The 19,063-nt window shown below is 48.7% G+C and overlaps 1 protein-coding gene across 6 annotated transcripts in view; it reads left to right on the forward strand.

Annotated features, from left to right (window-relative positions):
• Positions 1 to 16,842, forward strand: part of MORC2 (MORC family CW-type zinc finger 2) — a 597,165-nt gene extending 580,323 nt beyond the window's left edge. For all 6 annotated transcript variants that reach the window (XM_078667274.1, XM_078667271.1, XM_078667273.1 and 3 more), the window contains exon 27: positions 16,485 to 16,842. In XM_078667274.1, coding sequence (XP_078523400.1) covers positions 16,485 to 16,553 — 69 coding nt within the window. In that variant the 3' untranslated portion in view covers positions 16,554 to 16,842. The remainder of the gene's footprint in view (positions 1 to 16,484) is intronic.
• The last annotated feature ends 2,221 nt before the right edge of the window (positions 16,843 to 19,063 follow it).

Genomic DNA, 19,063 nt, shown 5'->3' on the forward strand with positions numbered 1-19,063 from the left:
TTTTGTGTATTGTAGGTAGGCAGGGCTTTAGAGGAAGGTGACTGCACGTGGCACCCCGGTGCTCACTGTGCATAGGCTGGCTGGAACCAGTTCCAGGGTCACTCCAGACCCTGTGCTGGGGAAAAGCCCGCCAAGGAAGTGGGTGTAACCACCCCCCTCCTAGTCCCACCCATAGGGCAGGACTTAGTCGCGTGCCAGCCCCTTTTTACAGGATAAAGGTAGAGACTGGCCCCCTTCCAAATCAGATCATCTTTGAATCCTGAAACTACTTTCTGCGAAAGGAACTCAAGACTTCTTCCTAAGATTTCTCCCTTGTGACTAAGGAGTAGTCACCCTGCATCCGCAGGCACCATCTAAGAACACTGCGGTCTGCTGCAAGTCCTTCCTCCGGAATCCGACTGCCCAGCTCGACGAGAACCGGCTTCCCTGGCACCTCTGACCTCTACCCACCTCTACAGCCCAGCTGAGAACCGTGGGTGCGACGAGACCTCAAGGGACCGGCCATCTGCAAGACTGCACGACTTCTTTCCAGCAAGCCCGCCGAGTAATCTACTGGTGAGTGCTTTGGGGTCCGAGAAGCCCCGACTCTGAGCAGCTCCAGCTCCGAAGTGCAGCCCCCCAACATCTCCACGATCTGCGTGGGGCCCTTCTGCTTTCCGCTGCTCACCGCGTTGTTTGGCTACTAGCCCGTTGGCTTGTGGCCTTCCTGACGACGCCCGACGACATTTCTGCTGCTGGTCTGGTTGCTCCAGACTGGCCCTTGCTCCCTTCCCGAAGAGGAGCACCCCGGACCCTCCTGGTCCACTCAAGACGCCATTTTGAGTCCACCGCGTGGGCTTGAATTAGCCAAGGCTTGTTGCCCAATCCTGGGTAACTTCGACGCCAACGACTTCATCCTTCGTGGGACAGCTCGCACCTCCATCCTGGTCGCCGACAACGCCTCCTGGTCCGAGAGACTGCAGAGCCCAGCAGCGCCCACTCACCTGACTGCGGTGACTTCGCCCGGTGCCATCCTGGTGCCCACTTAATCACTGGCTAGTGATTCAAGAACTTGGTCCCCTCTGCTTTCAGGTTTTCTTCTTCCTCGATCCAGGCTTGGATCCAACGAACTTTCCTTCACTGGTCGCCTGCCAGCAACTTCCTTCTTCCAGGCTCCTGGTCCGGCAACGAGATCCCCGACGTCTTTTCAGACCTATGCAGCTGCAGCCCCTGGGCTAGGTAACTTCGGCACTTCGGTGTCCCAGCATAGCCTCACTATCCTAGGGTCAGGATCCACTGTCGTTTTCTTCCCACCAGGTCGGGTTCGCCCGTGAACACTAACTTTGTGAATTCTAGCTTCCATAGACTTTGTCCCGCATCCCGCGTGAGAGTGCACACTCTGCACCCGAGTCCCCTAGGCCTCCTAGTAGTAATCTACCGATTCCCTAGTCCAGTCCTAGCGATTCCAAAGCCTATTAGAACTGTTACTTACCTGCTAGTAATTCGCATTCCACTTTTAGCGTATATGGTTTTTCGTGCCCCTCGGGCATTTGTGTAACGTGCTAACTTAAAAGTATTTTCGTAAGAGTTTTGTTGTGTGCTTAGCACCCTGTCCTCATAAAGAGCACAGGGTTGTTGTGATTCTAATAAATACATTGTTTATTTTCATAACACTTGTGTGGTGTCCTTTCACTGGGTGTTCAAGGGGTAATGTGATGGTAAAACAGCTGGCTTAACACGCCCTCTAGAGTCTTAGCCTTAGACTGCTCGTATCCATGCTACTAGGATAGCTGGTCTATAAGGTTGACTTACAACCAATCATCAATAAGGGTTGTTTGGACTGATATATAGTGATCACTAGAATAGTGAGCACTGCACATCAGGCCAACTTCTCACATAGGGACAACCTCAAATAGACCTCTTTGCCACCCATGAAAACGCAAAATGCCCAAACTTTGCCGCCAGATACCCACACCCATTGTCCAAAGGCAATGCGATATGGATGAACTGGTCAAAACTATTTGCGTACGCTTTTCCTCCTCTCCCACTACTTCCATTAGTGGTACGCAAGCTACAGCAACATTCCCTAATGCTCATCCTGATCGCTCCAACTTGTGCCAGACAACCGTGGTACCCCACGCTGTTACAAATGTCTGTAGTACAACACCAAAAACGAAACCCATCTCCACGCCTTTTAACGCAGAACCATGGAGAGATCAGACACCCGGACCCAGCTCAGCTCAACCTAGCGATCTGGCTCCTGAGGTCATAGAGTTTGGTTACCTCAACCTTCCCCCAGAATGTATGAACGTTATCAAGGAAGCTAGACGCCCCACTACTAGAGCATGTTACGCTGCTAAGTGGAAAAGGTTTGTCATATACTGCCAAAACAACCAAATTAATCCTTTAGACGTGTCTATTCAACATATCATCGGATATTTATTACACCTTCAAAAGTGTAATTTAGCCTACACGTCTATTAGGTTACACCTTGCAGCCATTGCGGCATACTTGCAAAATAGGCAACATCCATCTCTCTTTAAAGTACCAGCTATTAAAGCTTTCATGGAAGGACTCAAAAGAATAATTCCTCCCAGAACACCCCCTGCACCAGTGTGGAATTTAAATGTGGTTCTCACAAGGTTAATGGGACCTCCCTTTGAACCATTACATAAATGTGAATTGCAGTTTCTAACCTGGAAAGTAGCTTTCCTAGTAGCCATTACTTCCCTCAGGAGGGTTAGTGAACTACAAGCATTCACCATTCAAGAACCCTTTCTACAAATGCATCATAACAAAGTGGTTCTTCGTACTAATTCAAAATTCCTTCAAAGTCATTTCGCCATTTCATCTAAATCTATCTGTTGAGCTGCCCGTATTTTTCTCAGCCTCAAACAGTCGCAGAAAGAGCTCTACACACTTTAGATGTCAAAAGAGCATTACTGTACTACATTGAAAGGACACAAGGTTTTCGTAAGACAAAACAACTTTTTGTGTCTTTCTCACCGCCACATAAAGGCAATTCCATATCAAAATCAGGGATCGCTAGGTGGATTGTTAAATGTATACAAATATGTTATCAAAAAGCCAGGCGTACATTAACAATCCCACCAAAAGCCCATTCTACCAGGAAGATAGGGGCTTCAATGGCATTCTTAGGGAACATTCCCCTAGATGATATATACAAAGCACCTACATGGTCTACACCGCACACATTCACAAAGCACTACTGTGTAGAAGTGCAAACTAAACAACAAGCCACTGTGGGCCAGGCTGTACTAAAAACTCTGTTTCAAACAACTGCAACAGATACTGGTGGCCGCCGCTAGGTGTGGGAACTGCTATGTAATCTATGCACAGTGTGCAATCTGCAGCTCATATGCCTCGAACGGAAAATGCTACTTACCAGTATGCATCTGTTCTTGGCATGTAGAGCTGCAGAGTTGCACACGCCCACCCGCCTCCCCGGCTACCTTTATCTGTTCCAGTATTATCTTAATTAGATACACATCACATTGACATCACTATCTCTTATACAGCTCCATCACTTCCCTAATGGCGAAAAACAATCTGGGGATGGAGCCGATGCCCATGCGCAGTATCATCCAAAGGAGGAGTCACCTATCCCGTGACTTCCAAAGACTTTTCTACAACTAAACAAACTGCAAACATCCGGGCCCAGCACTAGGTGGCAATCTATGCATAGTGTGCAACTCTGCAGCTCTACATGGACAAGAACAGATGCATACTGGTAAGTAGCATTTTCCTCACTCTCCATGTGTTCTGCGTTCCAACTACCTCACAAACAGATCTCCTTTCCTTGTTTGATGGGGCAGGTTCTACACTTCAGACTTCAAAGCCTCCATCTTCTTTCCTGGAGCGTGAGCATTTAAGCTCCTTCCGAATGCTGTCAGAGATTGTCAACTTCGGGTTCACAACTCGTTGACACTCTTTGAAGTCAGAATGCTGAGGAAGGTGGAATTACTTTACCTGGCTTGCCAATGAAAATGTGCACCCCCTCTATGATGTACTACAGTTTTCCCTGTAGCTAGCCCAGAAAAGTTCTTTGGTGGGCAAGGTAAAAGCAACATTTCTGCTGTTTCGACATTCATCTGTGTTTCTGGTCAGCTATTCTTGTTTAAGTTGCCAGTTGTTTTGCATTTTTGAAGAAGTTCTATCTATTTTCCCACCTACACCCTTTATAATGCCCCAATGCGGTCTAAATCTGGTTTTGACTGTATTGGCGTGGATCCGGTTCAAACCTCTACATAGTTCCTAGTTGCAACTGTTGAATGTGAAAATTGTGTTTTTGGTGGCTATCACGTCAGCTCATTGTGTCTGCGCATAGCAGAGTCAGTGTGTCCAGCCACCAATCAGCTGTATTTACTTAGCAAACTGCTGCCAAGGACTAAAACGTCTTTCCTGCAAGAGGTGGTTTCCCCATTCCTTGAGGCAGACTATTATCTTACTCACATTTTACCCTCTGCCTTATCCGACTAAGGAGGAGGAGACTTCATGAGCTGGATCCTCATGAGGCAGGTAGTTATTACATTGAGTAGACAAAGGAGAGAAGATGTGTCAACTAGCTCTTCATTAAGTATATAGGAAGCAAGGAGGGCAAGGTAATCCAGAAGAGTAAACTCTCATAGTGGATTTTCCTATTTTTCCTATGCCTTAAACTCTGATACACCATTGCTAATGAGGAACCTTCTGTGAGAATCTGTGATCATTCCTCCAGAACAAAGATTTAAATGTCTGCACCCTGTATAGACCCAGCCTGACGTAATTTTAACCTACCACATGCGGCCCCCAGGCTGTACTTTAGGTATCACTGGTTTAGTCTCTCTAATTTTGATCTTTCATAACTTATGAAGTGAACCCCCAACACAAGTAACTTCTTTGACAGCAATTTTTCTACTGAGAACATATATGGTATGCCATGAAATCCTAAAGAAAAGTTTAACCGGAGTAGCCACTCAATTGCAGGTTTGAGGCTGATTGTGCATAGGTACAAAAAGATGTGGATATAAAAGGGTAAATTAAGTGTTACAGGATGCATCGTCGTTCTACAGTTGTGCAGTTCTTTTCATCAGAAAAGAAAGATTTACCACTGCTCATTTCTCTAATTTAGATTTGAAAGTAAGAAGATGGAACACTGGTTTGTTAGCTGAGCATTGAAGGCATTTTGTTAATTGGGTTATCACATTGAATCCTCTTTCGTATAGAGACTTCTGGCCACAGATTCATCTGAAAGAGACACGTTAGTATTAGATTCCTTACCTTAGAATATCCCCAGGCGTCAGACTGGATCCGGAAACTTTTGCGTAGCAGTACCCTTGCGCGTTGGTAGGTGTCGTCTGCGGCTCCGCGTCCGTCGTGGGCGCCGTGATGACGTCGTCGGAGTACTTAGACGCCGCCTCCGCGTGCTGACGTCAGTTCTTCTTTTTTCCGCACCAGCAAGCGCAGATCTGGAAAAAGCAGTAACCCTAGTAAATTTTTGACTAACTTTTTTGATCACTTTTTGATTGTTCTCGAAGTCTCTCGACTCCGAACGGTGCCGTAGGGATGCCCGGCTTCAAGCACTGTGATGATTGCGACCGCCTGATGTCGGTCACGGATCCTCACCGCGTGTGTTTGTCTTGTCTAGGCGTCGACCACGACGACAAGGCCTGTTCCGACTGCCGGGCCCTCTCTTCGAAAGCCAGGCGGGAGCGGTCCCGTAGGCGCCTCGAACTCCGGCAGTCGGTCCCGCGCCGTGAGAGGTCCCGATCCCATGGGAGGTCACGGGCTCGGAGCCACCACAGCTCCGAGAGTAGGCCGCACTCCTCCGGGTCGAAGTCGTCGTCAGGTAAGAGGCACAAGAAGTCCAAGCGGCGTCATCGCTCTTCGGACTCCCCCCGACGCTCGCGCGATGCGGCCGGGGGTTCGGGTGACACCACCCACGCGGCTCCGTCGGAGTCGCGGGCACCGCGTGCAGCTCCACACCCTCCGGTCCCTGGGCTGAATGCGTCGCTGGAGGAGATCGAGCGCTTCCTCATGGCCATGAGGAAACTCTCCTCAGACGGGCTCCGCGGCGCCTCCGGGCCCAGCGGACCCGTCTGGGGCCCCTAGCGGGTCGGCGGCTCCGGCCCCGACGCCGTCGGGTGCTTCGGCCGCCGACGCCTTCAGGCACGGCGCCGCAGGTCCCCACTATCCCGACGCCGCCGGCGCCTTCGGGCCCGACGCCGCAGGGTTAAGTTGTTCCGGCGCCGCCGGCACCCGAGCCGCAGGACGCCGCTGGACCTCCTTCGGGATCTGGTTCGTCGCCGGTGGATCTTACGACCTCCCCGGCGTCGGACTCTCAGGTGTCGCCTCCGGCGCCGTCCTCCGGCGGCGCCGTCCCCGGTTCCACCTTCGTTCCTTTTCAGCCGTCGGGACGGCCCCGATGGGCGCCGCTCCAGACGTCGTTTGGTGAATTTCACTTTTATAAACAGGCCCCATTAGTTGAGAACCCTGAGTTTCAGGAGATGGGTGATGGAGAGGACTGGGAGGGGTCTGAGGACCCTCTGACCAGAGAGTGTCAGTCTCATGAGGACTGGACAGGTGACATTGGGGAGGCCAGTGGCCTGGACACATCTCCAGACACTGGTTTTGTCTCCCCTCCTACCGTGACTTCGGAGGAGGGCAACCTATAGTGTGGTGCTGATGAGGGCTGCCAAGGCCTTGGGCCTTGAGCTCCCCGTCGCGGCCGTGAGGACTAATCTCCTCACTGAGGTCCTTAAACCGCAGTCAAGCTCGGCCGAGCCTCTGCTGCCCTTTAATGAGGCCTTGACCGACGTTCTTCTGGGCACTTGGTCCAAGCCCGCTACGGGTTCGCCCGTAGATAGGAACGTGGCCAGACGCCACCGCCCAGCCCCGGGCGACCCATGTTTCCTGTCCACCCACCCCACCCCCGAGAGTCTGGTCATCCAGGCCTCTAATTCCCTGACCGCATTCCCGTCCGCCCCGCCGGACAGGGAATCCAAGAGGTATGAGCAGTATGGAAAGAAGATATTCTCATCCCTTAGTCTGGGCCTGCGGTCTTCCAACACCGCATGCCTCTTGGGCCGTTACACCCACTCCCTGTGGGATACGGTCGCGGATGTGCTGCCAGAGTGCCCGTTGGAGGTACGGGCCAAACTCGGCCAAGCCCTTGTGGAGGGCCGGGACGCAGCGAAGTATTCCATTAGGTGTGGGCTGGATACCACCGACGCGCTAGGCAGAGCGATGGCAACAACGGTGGCGGTCAGACGACACGCCTGGCTGAGGTCCGCCAACTTTTCGGCAGATGTCCAGAACACACTCATGGACATGCCGTTCAATGGCCGTCGCCTCTTTGGCGACAAAGCAGACCATGCGCTCGAGCGCTTTAAGGACTCCAGGGCTACGGCCAAGTCCTTGGGCCTCTCGGCCCCGCGCCAGCAATCGGCTGCTTATCATTCCTTTCGTGGCCACGGAAGGGGTGCGCCCACACGTGCCGCTAGCCACGCTCCGCAGGGCAATACCCAACGCGGTGGCGGCCGTGGTAACCGCCGTCCGGGCGGTAGGGGTCAACGGCGAGGTCAGTCTACACCCTTCCTCGCAGCATCCGCCTCAAAACCCTCCTAGTCCGTGCTTTCAGGCCCATGTGACGCCAGTGGGGGGCAGGATTCGCCATCACCACCTCCACTGGCGCACTGTCACTTCGGACAGGTGGGTGCTGCAAATCGTCCGAAGGGGCTACTCCCTCCCCTTCGAGGCGACTCCTCCAGCCATGCCACCGCAGAACCACCGTGTATCGGGGGATCATTTGTGACATCTGCAGGAGGAAGTTACGGCCCTCTTGGCCAAGGGGGCCATCGAGCGCGTTCCTGGGCCAGAAGTAGGGTGTGGTTGCTACTCCCACTACTTTCTGGTACCCAAAAAGGGCAAAGGGGGCCTACGCCCTATCTTGGATCTACGGAACGTCAACGGCTTCCTCCGGAAGGAGAAGTTCAAAATGCTGACACTGGCTCAGGTCCTAGCTGCCCTGGACCCAGGAGACTGGATGGTAGCGTTGGACTTGCAGGACGCTTATTTCCACATCCCCGTCCTGCCGGCCCACCGGCGCTACCTGCGGTTCACGGTTGGCCACGAGCACTTTCAGTTTACCGTGCTCCCCTTCGGCCTTACCAGCGCCCCACGGGTGTTCACAAAGGTGATGGCGGTGGTCGCAGCTCATCTGTGCAGGTTAGGGGTTTCAGTCTTCCCCTACCTCGACGACTGGTTGTTGAAGGCGGGCTCGCCCCAGACAGTCGTCAGCCACCTCCAGACTATGGCAGGTCTCCTGCACCAGCTGGGGTTCTCCATCAATGTGCCGAAGTCACACCTGTGTCCCTCTCAGAAGCTCCTCTTCATCGGAGCGGTTCTGGACTCTGCGCAGTTTCGGGTTTATCCACCCGAACAGCGGGTCCGGGATATTCAGGCTCTGATTCCCATCTTTCAGCCGTTATCCCGGGTCTCGGTCAGGTTGACGCTGCGGCTTCTGGGGCTGATGGCCTCCTGCATCCTTCTGGTGCATCACGCCAGGTGGCGGATGCGGGCTCTGCAGTGGGACCTGAAGTTTCAGTGGGCCCAGCATCAGGGCAATCTGTCTGACCACGTCCTGATCTCGGAGGGCACTGCGAGACAGCTGCAGTGGTGGCTCACGGACCGCGATTGGGTCAGCAGCAGATCCCTCTCCCTTCCCCAACCGGAGCACGTAGTTGTGACGGACGCGTCCCTCCAGGGCTGGGGAGGCCACATGGGAGAGGCGGAGATCAGAGGCCTCTGGTCTCCGGCGGAGGCACGGCTCCACATCAACCTGTTGGAGTTACGGGCGATTTGTCTAGCACTGAAGGCATTCCTCCCCTCTGTCCGGGGGAGTGTAGTGCAGGTGTTCACGGACAACACCACCGCCATGTGGTCCTGCAACAAACAGGGCGGGTGGGGTCGTGGACCCTTTGCCAGGAGGCTCTGCGCCTCTGGCAGTGGCTGGAACGCCAGGGCCGTGACCCTGGTGGCTCAACATCTGGCGAGTTCTCTGAACGCCAGGGCGGACGAGCTCAGCCGTCGGTGCATGATGGATCACGAATGGCGTCTGAACTCGGACGAGGCGCAAGGCCTCTTTCAGCGATGGGGAGAGCCTTGGTTAGATCTATTCGCCACCGAAGAGAACGCGCAATGTCCTCTGTTCTGCGCGTTGGAATTTCCAAGGCGGCACTCGCTCGGAGACGCTTTTCGTCGCGAGTGGAGTTGCGGTCTGTTGTACGCCTTTCCGCCTATACCACTACTGCCCAGAGTGCTGAAGAAGATCAGGCGCGACCGGGCCCAAGTCATCCTTGTGGCTCCGGACTGGGCGAGAAGGTACTGGTATCCAGAGCTACTCAGTCTGTCAGTCGATCCCCCGGTTCGTCTGCCTCTTCAGGAGGACCTTCTGTCCCAGCAGCAGGGGACGGTCCTCCACCCGAACCTGTCCAGTCTCCACCTCCATGCTTGGAGATTGAGAGGCGACAGTTGAGGCCATTTGACTTGCCTCCTGAAGTCTGTAACGTCATTCTGGCAGCCAGGCGTCCCTCCACTAAGTCGGTATACGCCTGCAGGTGGAACAGATTTGTGGCATGGTGCACAGCAAAGGCTGTGGATCCACTCTCTGCCCCTCTTTCTGAGGTTCTTCTCTTCCTTCTTTCTCTTGCCCAGCAGGGCTCTGCTCCGGGCACTATCAAGGGCTACCTTTCTGCCCTTTCAGCCTTTCTCAGGCTACCTGATCAGCCTTCTTTGTTCAAGTCCCCTATTGTTAACAGATTTCTTAAGGGCATCACACACACACGTTTCCTCCTGTTCCGTTTGTGATGCCTCAGTGGGACTTGAACCTGGTTCTTACATTTCTGATGTGCGCTCCCTTTGAGCCACTTCACAATTGTCCTCTTCGCCTTCTGACTTTGAAGACTGCTTTCCTGGTTGCCATCACCTCTGCCAGGAGAGTGAGTGAGCTCCAGGCTCTTTCTTGTACTCCACCTTTCCTTTCTGTCCATCCGGACAAAGTGGTGCTACGTACCAAACCTTCTTTCCTGCCCAAGGTTGTCACGGCCTTCCACAGCGGGCAGTCTATCACCTGGCCAACCTTCTTTCCGCCACTGCATCCCTCTAAAGAGGAAGAGCGGCTCCACCGTCTGGACCCAAAACGTGCGCTCTCATTTTATTTGGATCGCACACGCCAGTTCCGGGTGGATGACCAACTCTTTGTTGGTTACGTGGGCGCTAAGAAGGGGAAAGCGGTACATAAGAGGACCATCTCCCGGTGGATCATCTTGTGTATCCAGGCATGCTACTCTCTGGCTAAGAGGAGCCCCCCGCTGGATTGCGGGCTCATTCTACCCGAGCAACAGCGACTACCACTGCCCTGGGCAGGGGTGTGCCCTTACAAGACATCTGTCAGGCAGCTACGTGGGCATCGCTGCCCACGTTTGCAAGACACTACTGCCTGGACAGCCAAGTCCGGAGGGATGGCTTCTTTGGCCGTTCCATCCTCCAGGACTTTCTGGTGTGATTATTGGTTCACAGACCCACCACCGGGGTTGGTATTGCTGGGGTATCTATTCTAAGGTAAGGAATCTAATACTAACGTGTCTCTTTCAGATGCACAAGTTACTACTTGTGTGACGATATATCTGTAAGAGACATTAGTTAGTATTAGATTCCTTACCGACTCACCCTTCCTCCCCGTTCTGCGAACCAATATCTAGGGTTAGGGTTGTCCCCTTTCAGGGCCCTAGTTTCAATGGCACCAGTGTTGGTTTTTAACATGGCTCTGCGTTTCTGGCACGGAAAAGCTGTGTCTAAGAACTGACGTCAGCACGCGGAGGCGGCGTCTAAGTACTCCGACGATGTCATCACGGCGCCGACGACGGCCGCGGAGCCGCAGACGACGCCTACCGACGCGCAAGGGTACCGCTACGCAAAAGTTTCCGGATCCAGTCTGACGCCTGGGGATATTCTAAGGTAAGGAATCTAATACTAACTAATGTCTCTTACAGATATATCGTTACACAAGTAGTAACTTGTGCATCACCTTTTAAGTATTCCCTGCAGAGCCTATATAGGCACTAATCCCATGCGCCAACATCCGGTCCTTTCATTCCATGCCCCCAGACAACCGTTTTTAAACCCTGTAAGGTCTGTCAAAAACAATTGTCTTATGACATTTCTCTCTAAAGGGATCTCCATTGATAGTCATAAGCACTGAATTGTCCTGCCCAGGTGTGGGGATTCCAGAGCACTTTTTCATAATGTCTTCTTAAGTGTATATATTCAACTTTCTTCAGGAAGGCCTGTAGAAAAACTCGACAAGAATATTGTGCAGCCCTTAAAGGAAGGCTATAATGGCCAATTTCTTGTATTTAAAAAAGGTTTATTAATACTCACTTACATATCTATTTAAGGCTAAATACTTTAGTAGTATACTTAAATCTCTTTCACAAACACTTTTTAAAAGATAAAAGATGCAGGAAAAAGAGGACATTGTAGCCGTATAGGCTGCCATTATGTGTGTGCAAAATCCGCTTCTGTGCTTGTAAGGGTCCAAAGGCCAGCAGTATCTCATCATGCCCAGCAGGTTGCAGTTGCTTCAGCTCTTTTGCGGCTCCTGGTGACGGAATCTTGGAGCACTGAGCTCGGCCACGTTGGCTTTTTTTCATCAGAAATCGTACTTGGAAATTTTTGACAACTGTTACACTCGACAAATTTAATTTGTCCCCGTCTTTTTCTGATAGCAATGTTTTGTCATTAGTCAAATAAAATGCCATCTTTATTTGGCAAGTGTACTGCCTGTGGAAGAAAGAGGGCCAGGTTAGTCCCTCGTGATGTCTGCATCATCTGCCTTCCTGAAAGTCATGTTCCTGAAAGATGCCCACAATGCAGTAAGTTGTCCAGACGTACCTTGTGGGAAAGGGAGAAGATTCCCCTCCATGGCATAGAGTAGCGATGCAGGCAGCAGGGGCAATCTGAAGGTGGGACATCCAGAGGAGAGGGGCAGTCCTCTGCTAGGAGTCTTTCACCTTCTTCTGAGGACAACATGCATGGAAGATCTAAAAAGAGAAGCACAGCCCAAAAATGACGCAGTTCGAGGTCGAGAGCATCAACATTGAGAGAAGGTAACATGCCTACATGTTCACCGTCAATAGCTGGGTCGATGTTGAAGAGGAGACGGGGGCCGACGTCGAGACTTAGAAGGTCAAAGGAGCCTAGAACATCGAGGCAGCACAAGAGAAGTTGTACTTCGAGGAGTGTGTTGACATCGAGACATAGGAGAAGGTCGATGTCCAAACATAGGAGGAAGTCCGCATTGAGGAGTATGTCGACGTTGAGGCTAAACAGACCAGCAGAACAGGCCAAAGAATCAAGGCACAGACATCTACCATCATCCCCAGACTCTGCGTACTCCAGAGTATATTCTGTCATCGCCTATAGAGGTGCCAGACTCTTCTACTCCTCTGCCTGCATCTCTTCCACCTCCTCCACTTCCAGAAGTTCGAGACCAATGCTGACTCCATTAATGCCAGAAGACGAGGTACCTTTTTTACTCTCTGGCTCTAGGTTGGTGAAGGTTTGAGCTCAACCGAAGCCGCCGCTGAGGTTCACTTCATCCTTTCAACCTCGGTAAGGAGAACATATGCCTTGTTTGACATGGATTCTGACAATGATTGTAACATGGATAATGATATTGGACAGCTATACCACGAACAGAATTGGTATGATGACCTACAAGAAGGTAGTAGACTTGATACCTCCCCTCAGTCTGGGCTCCTTTCACCCATGGTCATGCCACTGAAAAGAGTGTATCTTACGCCATGGTGATGTGTATGGTAGCCTAAGTCCTTGACCTCAAAGCTCCCCACCTTGGAGGTCCAGACCAATGTCCTGACATCCGTCCTCCAGGTAACGCAACATCAACTGAGCCCTTCTTGCCTTTCAATATACCGTTACCTTTTTCGGGGCATAGTGCATAGCCCCCAGTCAACCGCTAGATCGCAAAACACCACTGCCCTGCCCAGGCGACTCTGCGTTTTTTATCTCGGCACCCCTCCCCCAAAAGCTTGGTGCTGCAGATGACTACAAACAGGACAAACCCAAGCATGTTTCCAACAATTAGCGTGATAGGCAGTCAAAACGGGTGGAGACATTTGGATAGAGAGCCTTGTTATCCACCTGCTTGGCTCTTAGATCAGTAGTTGCCAGCTGCCTCATGGGGTGCTATTCCCACACCCTTTAGGGTGCGGTGGCTCAAGTTGTCCCAGGTGTCCCTGAAGATCTCGGACCTGTCCTCACCCAGCCTAAACAGGACAGTATCTTGACGCAGGCAAGTGTTCAATTTGTTCTGGCTTAGAGACGATTCCATCGGGCAGCCCATTGGCAATATTGAGTAATTCTCTACTAGGGAGGCACTCTCTCTGGGCTTATCTTCCCCACCTCACCAACCACAGGAGCCCTATCACTCCTTTCACGGCTTTGGCAGAGGCATCCCATACTGTCAACCAATTCAACCATGACAAGGTACCCAGCAGTTTTTCATTTTGTCCTCCAGGGCTATCGACAGGGTGCCTGGGCCGGACATAGGACGTGCTTGTTATTGCCGCTAATTGATGGTGCCCAAGAAAGCTGGGGGTCGTTGTCCTATTTTAGACCTGCGCCCTCTCAATTTCCTTTACAAGTAAATATTCAAAATCCTCACACTGGCCTTTGTCTTTTCTGCGCTCTACCCTGTAGGCTGGATGGTGGCATTGGACCTGCAGCAAGTCTATTTCCATGTACCCGTCCTGCAGGCCCTTAGGCACTACCTGTGGTTTGTGCTGGGGGCAGAAGCATTTCCAGTTTGTGGTGCTACCCCTGTGGTCTCACCAGTGCCTTTCAGATGTTCACTAAAGTGTGGTGTTGGTAGCAGCGCATGTTCGAAGGTTAGGGGCCCTAGTCTTCCCATAATACAATGGACTGCTTAAGGTGGGCTTGTCTCAGGCAGTTGTCAGACATCTCCATACTATGGCGAACCTCTTGTCATCTTTGGGGTTCACTATCAATCTGCCGAAGTCACACTTGACTCTTTTACAAGTAAGAACAAATAATCCCTTGGGTAAACAAAAACCAGTAACGAAAAGCTCTACTCATGTTAGTCACACGTTTACATGAATGCAATAATACAGCCCATACAATAGACTCCAACAAAACATTTTATCGTTTATATTATGACGCCCAAAAGTTATCACAAATACTTCTTTTTATTTTAAAAGCCTTTTACATATTACAGTATTTCATAAAAATCATCACACATACTATATACCACCAATTCATATAAAATTGTTAAAAAACATTCAAAGAAACCCAACACATATAGTACAATAAAACAGAACATTACATAACATAAAGAGAGAAGAGAAATTAGACAATATACTTTGTCATTCCCAAAACATATCCAATGGAACAATTTTATAACTAGGCCTGGATACACTGTTTCTCTTGGTATCTAGAGAAACAATTACTTCCACGGATTATGTAAGCGATGCGTCGACACGTTTCGAGGGATTTTAGTGATATTCCATCTTTTTCAAGACAAGACATTTTTTCAAGTCTCTGTAAAACACTGTTGTAAATCTTTTTTTTTTTTTGTAAACTTGTGGATACATATAATCACTCCACCAAATAGTTGTACTTTCAAAATGGACTTTGATTTATACACGGATTGTATTGAGTATTCATAATCCGTGGAAGTAATTGGATCTGTAGATACCAAAAGAAACAGTGTATCCAGGACTAGTTATAAGATTGTTCCATTGGATATGTTTTGGGAATGACAAAGTATATTGTCTAATTTTCTCTTCTCTCTTTGTTATGTTCTGTTGTTTTATTGTACTGTGTTGGGTTTCTTTGAATGTTTTTTAACAAATTTACATGAATTGGTGGTATATAGTATGTGTGATGAGTGTTTGTGATAACTCTTGGGCGTCATAATATAGACAATTGTTTTGCTGTTGGAGTCTATTGTATGGGCTGTATTATTGCTTTTATTTAAATGTATGACTCTAACGTGAGTAGAGCTTTTCGTTACTGGTTTTTGTTTACCCAAGGGATTATTTGTTCTTACTTGTCAATAGTACCTATTCCCTTGGCAGACACAAGGGGTCCCTCTCTTCTCTTATATGCACATGACTCTTTCTCATATACCCTACTTTACAGAGCTATTCTACAAACTGTTCGGTTTTGTGCCTTTTCCCAGAAAACAAAGTCCAGTACATTCAGCCTAAGATCCCAATCTTTCAGCCTCAATCCTGGATTTCAGTGAGGTTGACTCTGCTGGGACTGTTGGCATCCTGCTGGTCAAGAACACCCGGCGGCATATGGTGGCTCTGCAGTAGGATCTGAAATCTCAGTGGTCACAGTTACACATCTGTCAAAACATCACCTTGCCAGCATTCAGTGCTCCACCTCACCCCTCTATGGAGGACGAAAAACTCCACTGCTGGACCCCAAGACAGCTTTAAGCTTTTTATCATACCAAAGTAAACCGGGTAAGCTTTTTATCATACCAAAGTAAACCGGGTGGACGAACAGCTCTTTGTGGGGTTCTCTGGAGTGAAAAAAAGCAAGCTACACAAAAGAGAAGCATCTCCTCCAGGACCGTACTCTGCATTAAGATCTGCTATGCATTGGCCAACAAGCATTCTCCAGAAGTACTTCATGTTCATTATACCAGGGCCAAAGGTACTACCACTCCATTGGCATGTGGAGACCCTGTCCTGGTCATTTGCCTGGTGACGTCCCTCCATATGTTCACAAAACACTGTTGTCTGGACACTGCAATTCACAAAGAGGCGTATTTTGCCATTTGGTCCTGCCGTACTTTCTGGTTTGAGTCGATTTACTACCCCACCTCCGAATAGGTACTGCTCTGGTATCTATTAAAAAAGGTGAGGAATTTGTGGCTAAAAGTCTCTATGAGAAGAAAAAGTTACTTACCTTTGGTAAGCCTTTCTCTGGTAGAGAATCTTTCTAGTCACAGATTCCACCTAACAGTCCCATCCTCCCGAATCTATGATTGGACTCTATCTATTAATCAGAATCCAAGTCTAGGAATCTGAATAATGGTCACAACCAACTGCCATTGGGGCTCTGAGACTAAGGGAGTGGACAGCCTCGAATGCAGCAGACTTTAGCGCAAGAGAGCGCTTTTTTATAGGCTCTGCGCATCATTTCCTTGACAGAACAGCGTTGGTGCGGAGCTGCACAGCACCACCTACCAGTGTGCAGGGGTAGTGCTGAAAAGGTTTCCGGATACAATCTGACGTATGGGGAATATTCAAAAGGTGAGGAATCTGTGGCTATTAGCTATGTAGAATTTCTACTAGTAAGAACTTAACCAAAGGTAAGTAACGTGTTCCTTACTTCTTCTCCTACCCAAGTCCAGGCCGGATCCAAAAATATTTTCCCTTTTTTTTCTCTAGGATATTGATATCAACACTGATGATGAACTAGACGCCTACATTGAAGACCTTATCACAAAAGGAGATTGAGCTGAGTGCACCAGAATTATCATGACTACCACAGAAAATCCAGGAGACAAAGAGTTCCGAGATGTCTGAGCTCCATTAGATTCCCACTCCAACCAAGGAAATGGGTCTACACAGATCCTAAGACAGCATGAGACTGCTCATTTGTACATAGTATATTGGTCTATTTGTGTAAAGCCTGATTTTATGTTTTTACATGCCAGAATGTGCTGTTACTGACGAGTTTTAACATTGTAGTTCTTTGTTGATATATATTTATTTTTTAAAAGAAACCAAGGCATAATGCCAGAAATTTGTGGTGTGCTTTGTATTTTTGTGTTGAAGCAAAATCTGGCATTGCGCATATATATTTGTATCACATCGCAGTCTTTATATTCTAGAGGAGGTCTCATCTACTTTGTCTTCATTAATGTTTTTGTTAGGATTTAAGTTTCTTAAAATAGCAAGTAAGGACTAATGCAACCAGTTACAAGTAATCTATCCAAGCATAAGGTTCATGGAACATTCAACATTCAAAAAACAATGTTTATGTACACAAAGGGTGACATAAGTTAAAACATCCCAGTAAACTCACATGGCAAGACGTCTCGCGGGATAGACAAAGGCACAAGACCGTACAGACTTCAAACCAGAATCTGTTGAAATGACAATGTCTTAGTTTATTTCGCTTATCTTGGTGCCTAAAGAAGTGCTTTCTCATATGTTTAAAGAATGAATAACAATGGTTGTTCCTTTCATCAGTTTTTGGTTATTCTCAGTGTTCTATCCCATAAGTATTCTTCCCCTTTATACAAACAAGTACTGGGCTACTGGAAAAACAGCTATGCTAAAACAAAATTGACACAAACAACGTGCCTATATTGTAAGTGTAAAATTGCAAGAGTGGTTGACATTGAAGTATTTTACTGGTGACTGAATCCATATGTTGAAATTCTTGCTGTTAAATATTTGTAACACTAGAGCAGAACCAAAATCCACTGGTAGCTACATACACATTATACCCCAAGCAATAGTTCTACAGATCTCTCTGCACATGACAGTAATAGCAGCATCTAAATCTTGACTTGGAACAGTTTTGAAAAGATCCATTGACCTCCAACTCACTAACTAACATCTTCTGCAACACGTGTGCAGACTCAAACCCAGCAGTCTCTACAAAATAGTCTGTAATGTCAGGTACATTCATGTTACACATATCATGAATTACATTTTCCACTTTTTTTATTCTTTGGTATGCTTGCACCATTCTACATCAGACTGCTGATACATTTAAAAACCAGAAACCACTTAATTAGCTCCACTATATCTCCAACTGAACTGCCTCTATTCAAGAATGTCTGCATAGTTTGTTTTATTTGCTGCTTTCTCCAAAGAAAGAAGCCTCTTTATGTAAAAGACAAGCAAATGTCCAGCCTTTCACTTTTCAAAGATAATATGAAAGAGCTAGAGTGAGTTCTTCCAGCACAAGGCACTACTAGGTCAAAAGGTTTGAATGCATCCCTCTCTCCAATGATAACTATTTGGGATCATTGGCATTGCTTTCTGTGTTCAGCATTCCGTCCATCATTTTTTGTATGGCTAGAGCCCCCTTAAGTGGGAAGGGTATGCCCAGACGTGGGTCCCGTGCTCGCTCTTCCATTGTATTCAAGCTAGCCTGGCTGATGAGGGCTGATACCCCGAACCCAGTCCCAGGATGCTTGTTTTCCGGTCCAGGGAGGACCTGGCTTGGCAATTCAGGCTGGACTGTTCCCATGGGTAGCAGGGTCAAGACTGAATTGCATACTGTTGGGTCCAAACTAGTGTGGCATTGTGGGCTAAAAAACGATTGATTTATCTGAAATCTGTGACTGAGGGTGAATGTTTGACAATGTTCATTATCTTTTTATGTTGCTTCAGTAATCAATAGCATACAATTCTAATTAACATCCTTACAAAGATGATTCTAACCCAAACTTGCTTTCTTACTCTGCAAAACAAAAAGATTCCAACACCCTACAAACTATATTCAGATTTCTAGCAGAAGGGGCTAGCATTGAAATTTGGGTAATGCTATTACCTTAGTTGATCAGATTATCCAAATATAATAATCCTTTCTGATAAAGCTTCTAGCTGCAGGTTCCTAACCTTTTGAATATTCGCTAGGTGTCAGACTGTATCCAGAAACTTTTCAACAGTACCTCTGTTCGCAAGAAAGTGAGGCTGTGCGTTTCAGCACTTATATGGGCTTCGAATGTCACTTGCAGAGTGGGACAGCATAAGTCCACTCCTATGCGCTGTTCCTTTCTTCCCGTGCCTCCTGACGTGGATGTGGAGCTTCCTCTCATCTCTCAGAGACTCTTTGCCACAATATTTTCTTCAAAATTTGACAGTGTACAAGGGATGTCTCTGGCTAAAACAACTGGCTTTAAGCCCTTTACAGACTGTCGTAAGCGCCTGTTACAGATCCCCGTCAGGTTTGCCTTTGGTGTTTGGAGTCGAGTCATTACTTCAAGGGCGACAGTGACTGTGCTTTG

The sequence above is a fragment of the Lissotriton helveticus genome, chromosome 11 (genome assembly GCF_964261635.1).
Source record: "Lissotriton helveticus chromosome 11, aLisHel1.1, whole genome shotgun sequence".
In the NCBI taxonomy this organism is placed as follows: domain Eukaryota; kingdom Metazoa; phylum Chordata; class Amphibia; order Caudata; family Salamandridae; genus Lissotriton; species Lissotriton helveticus.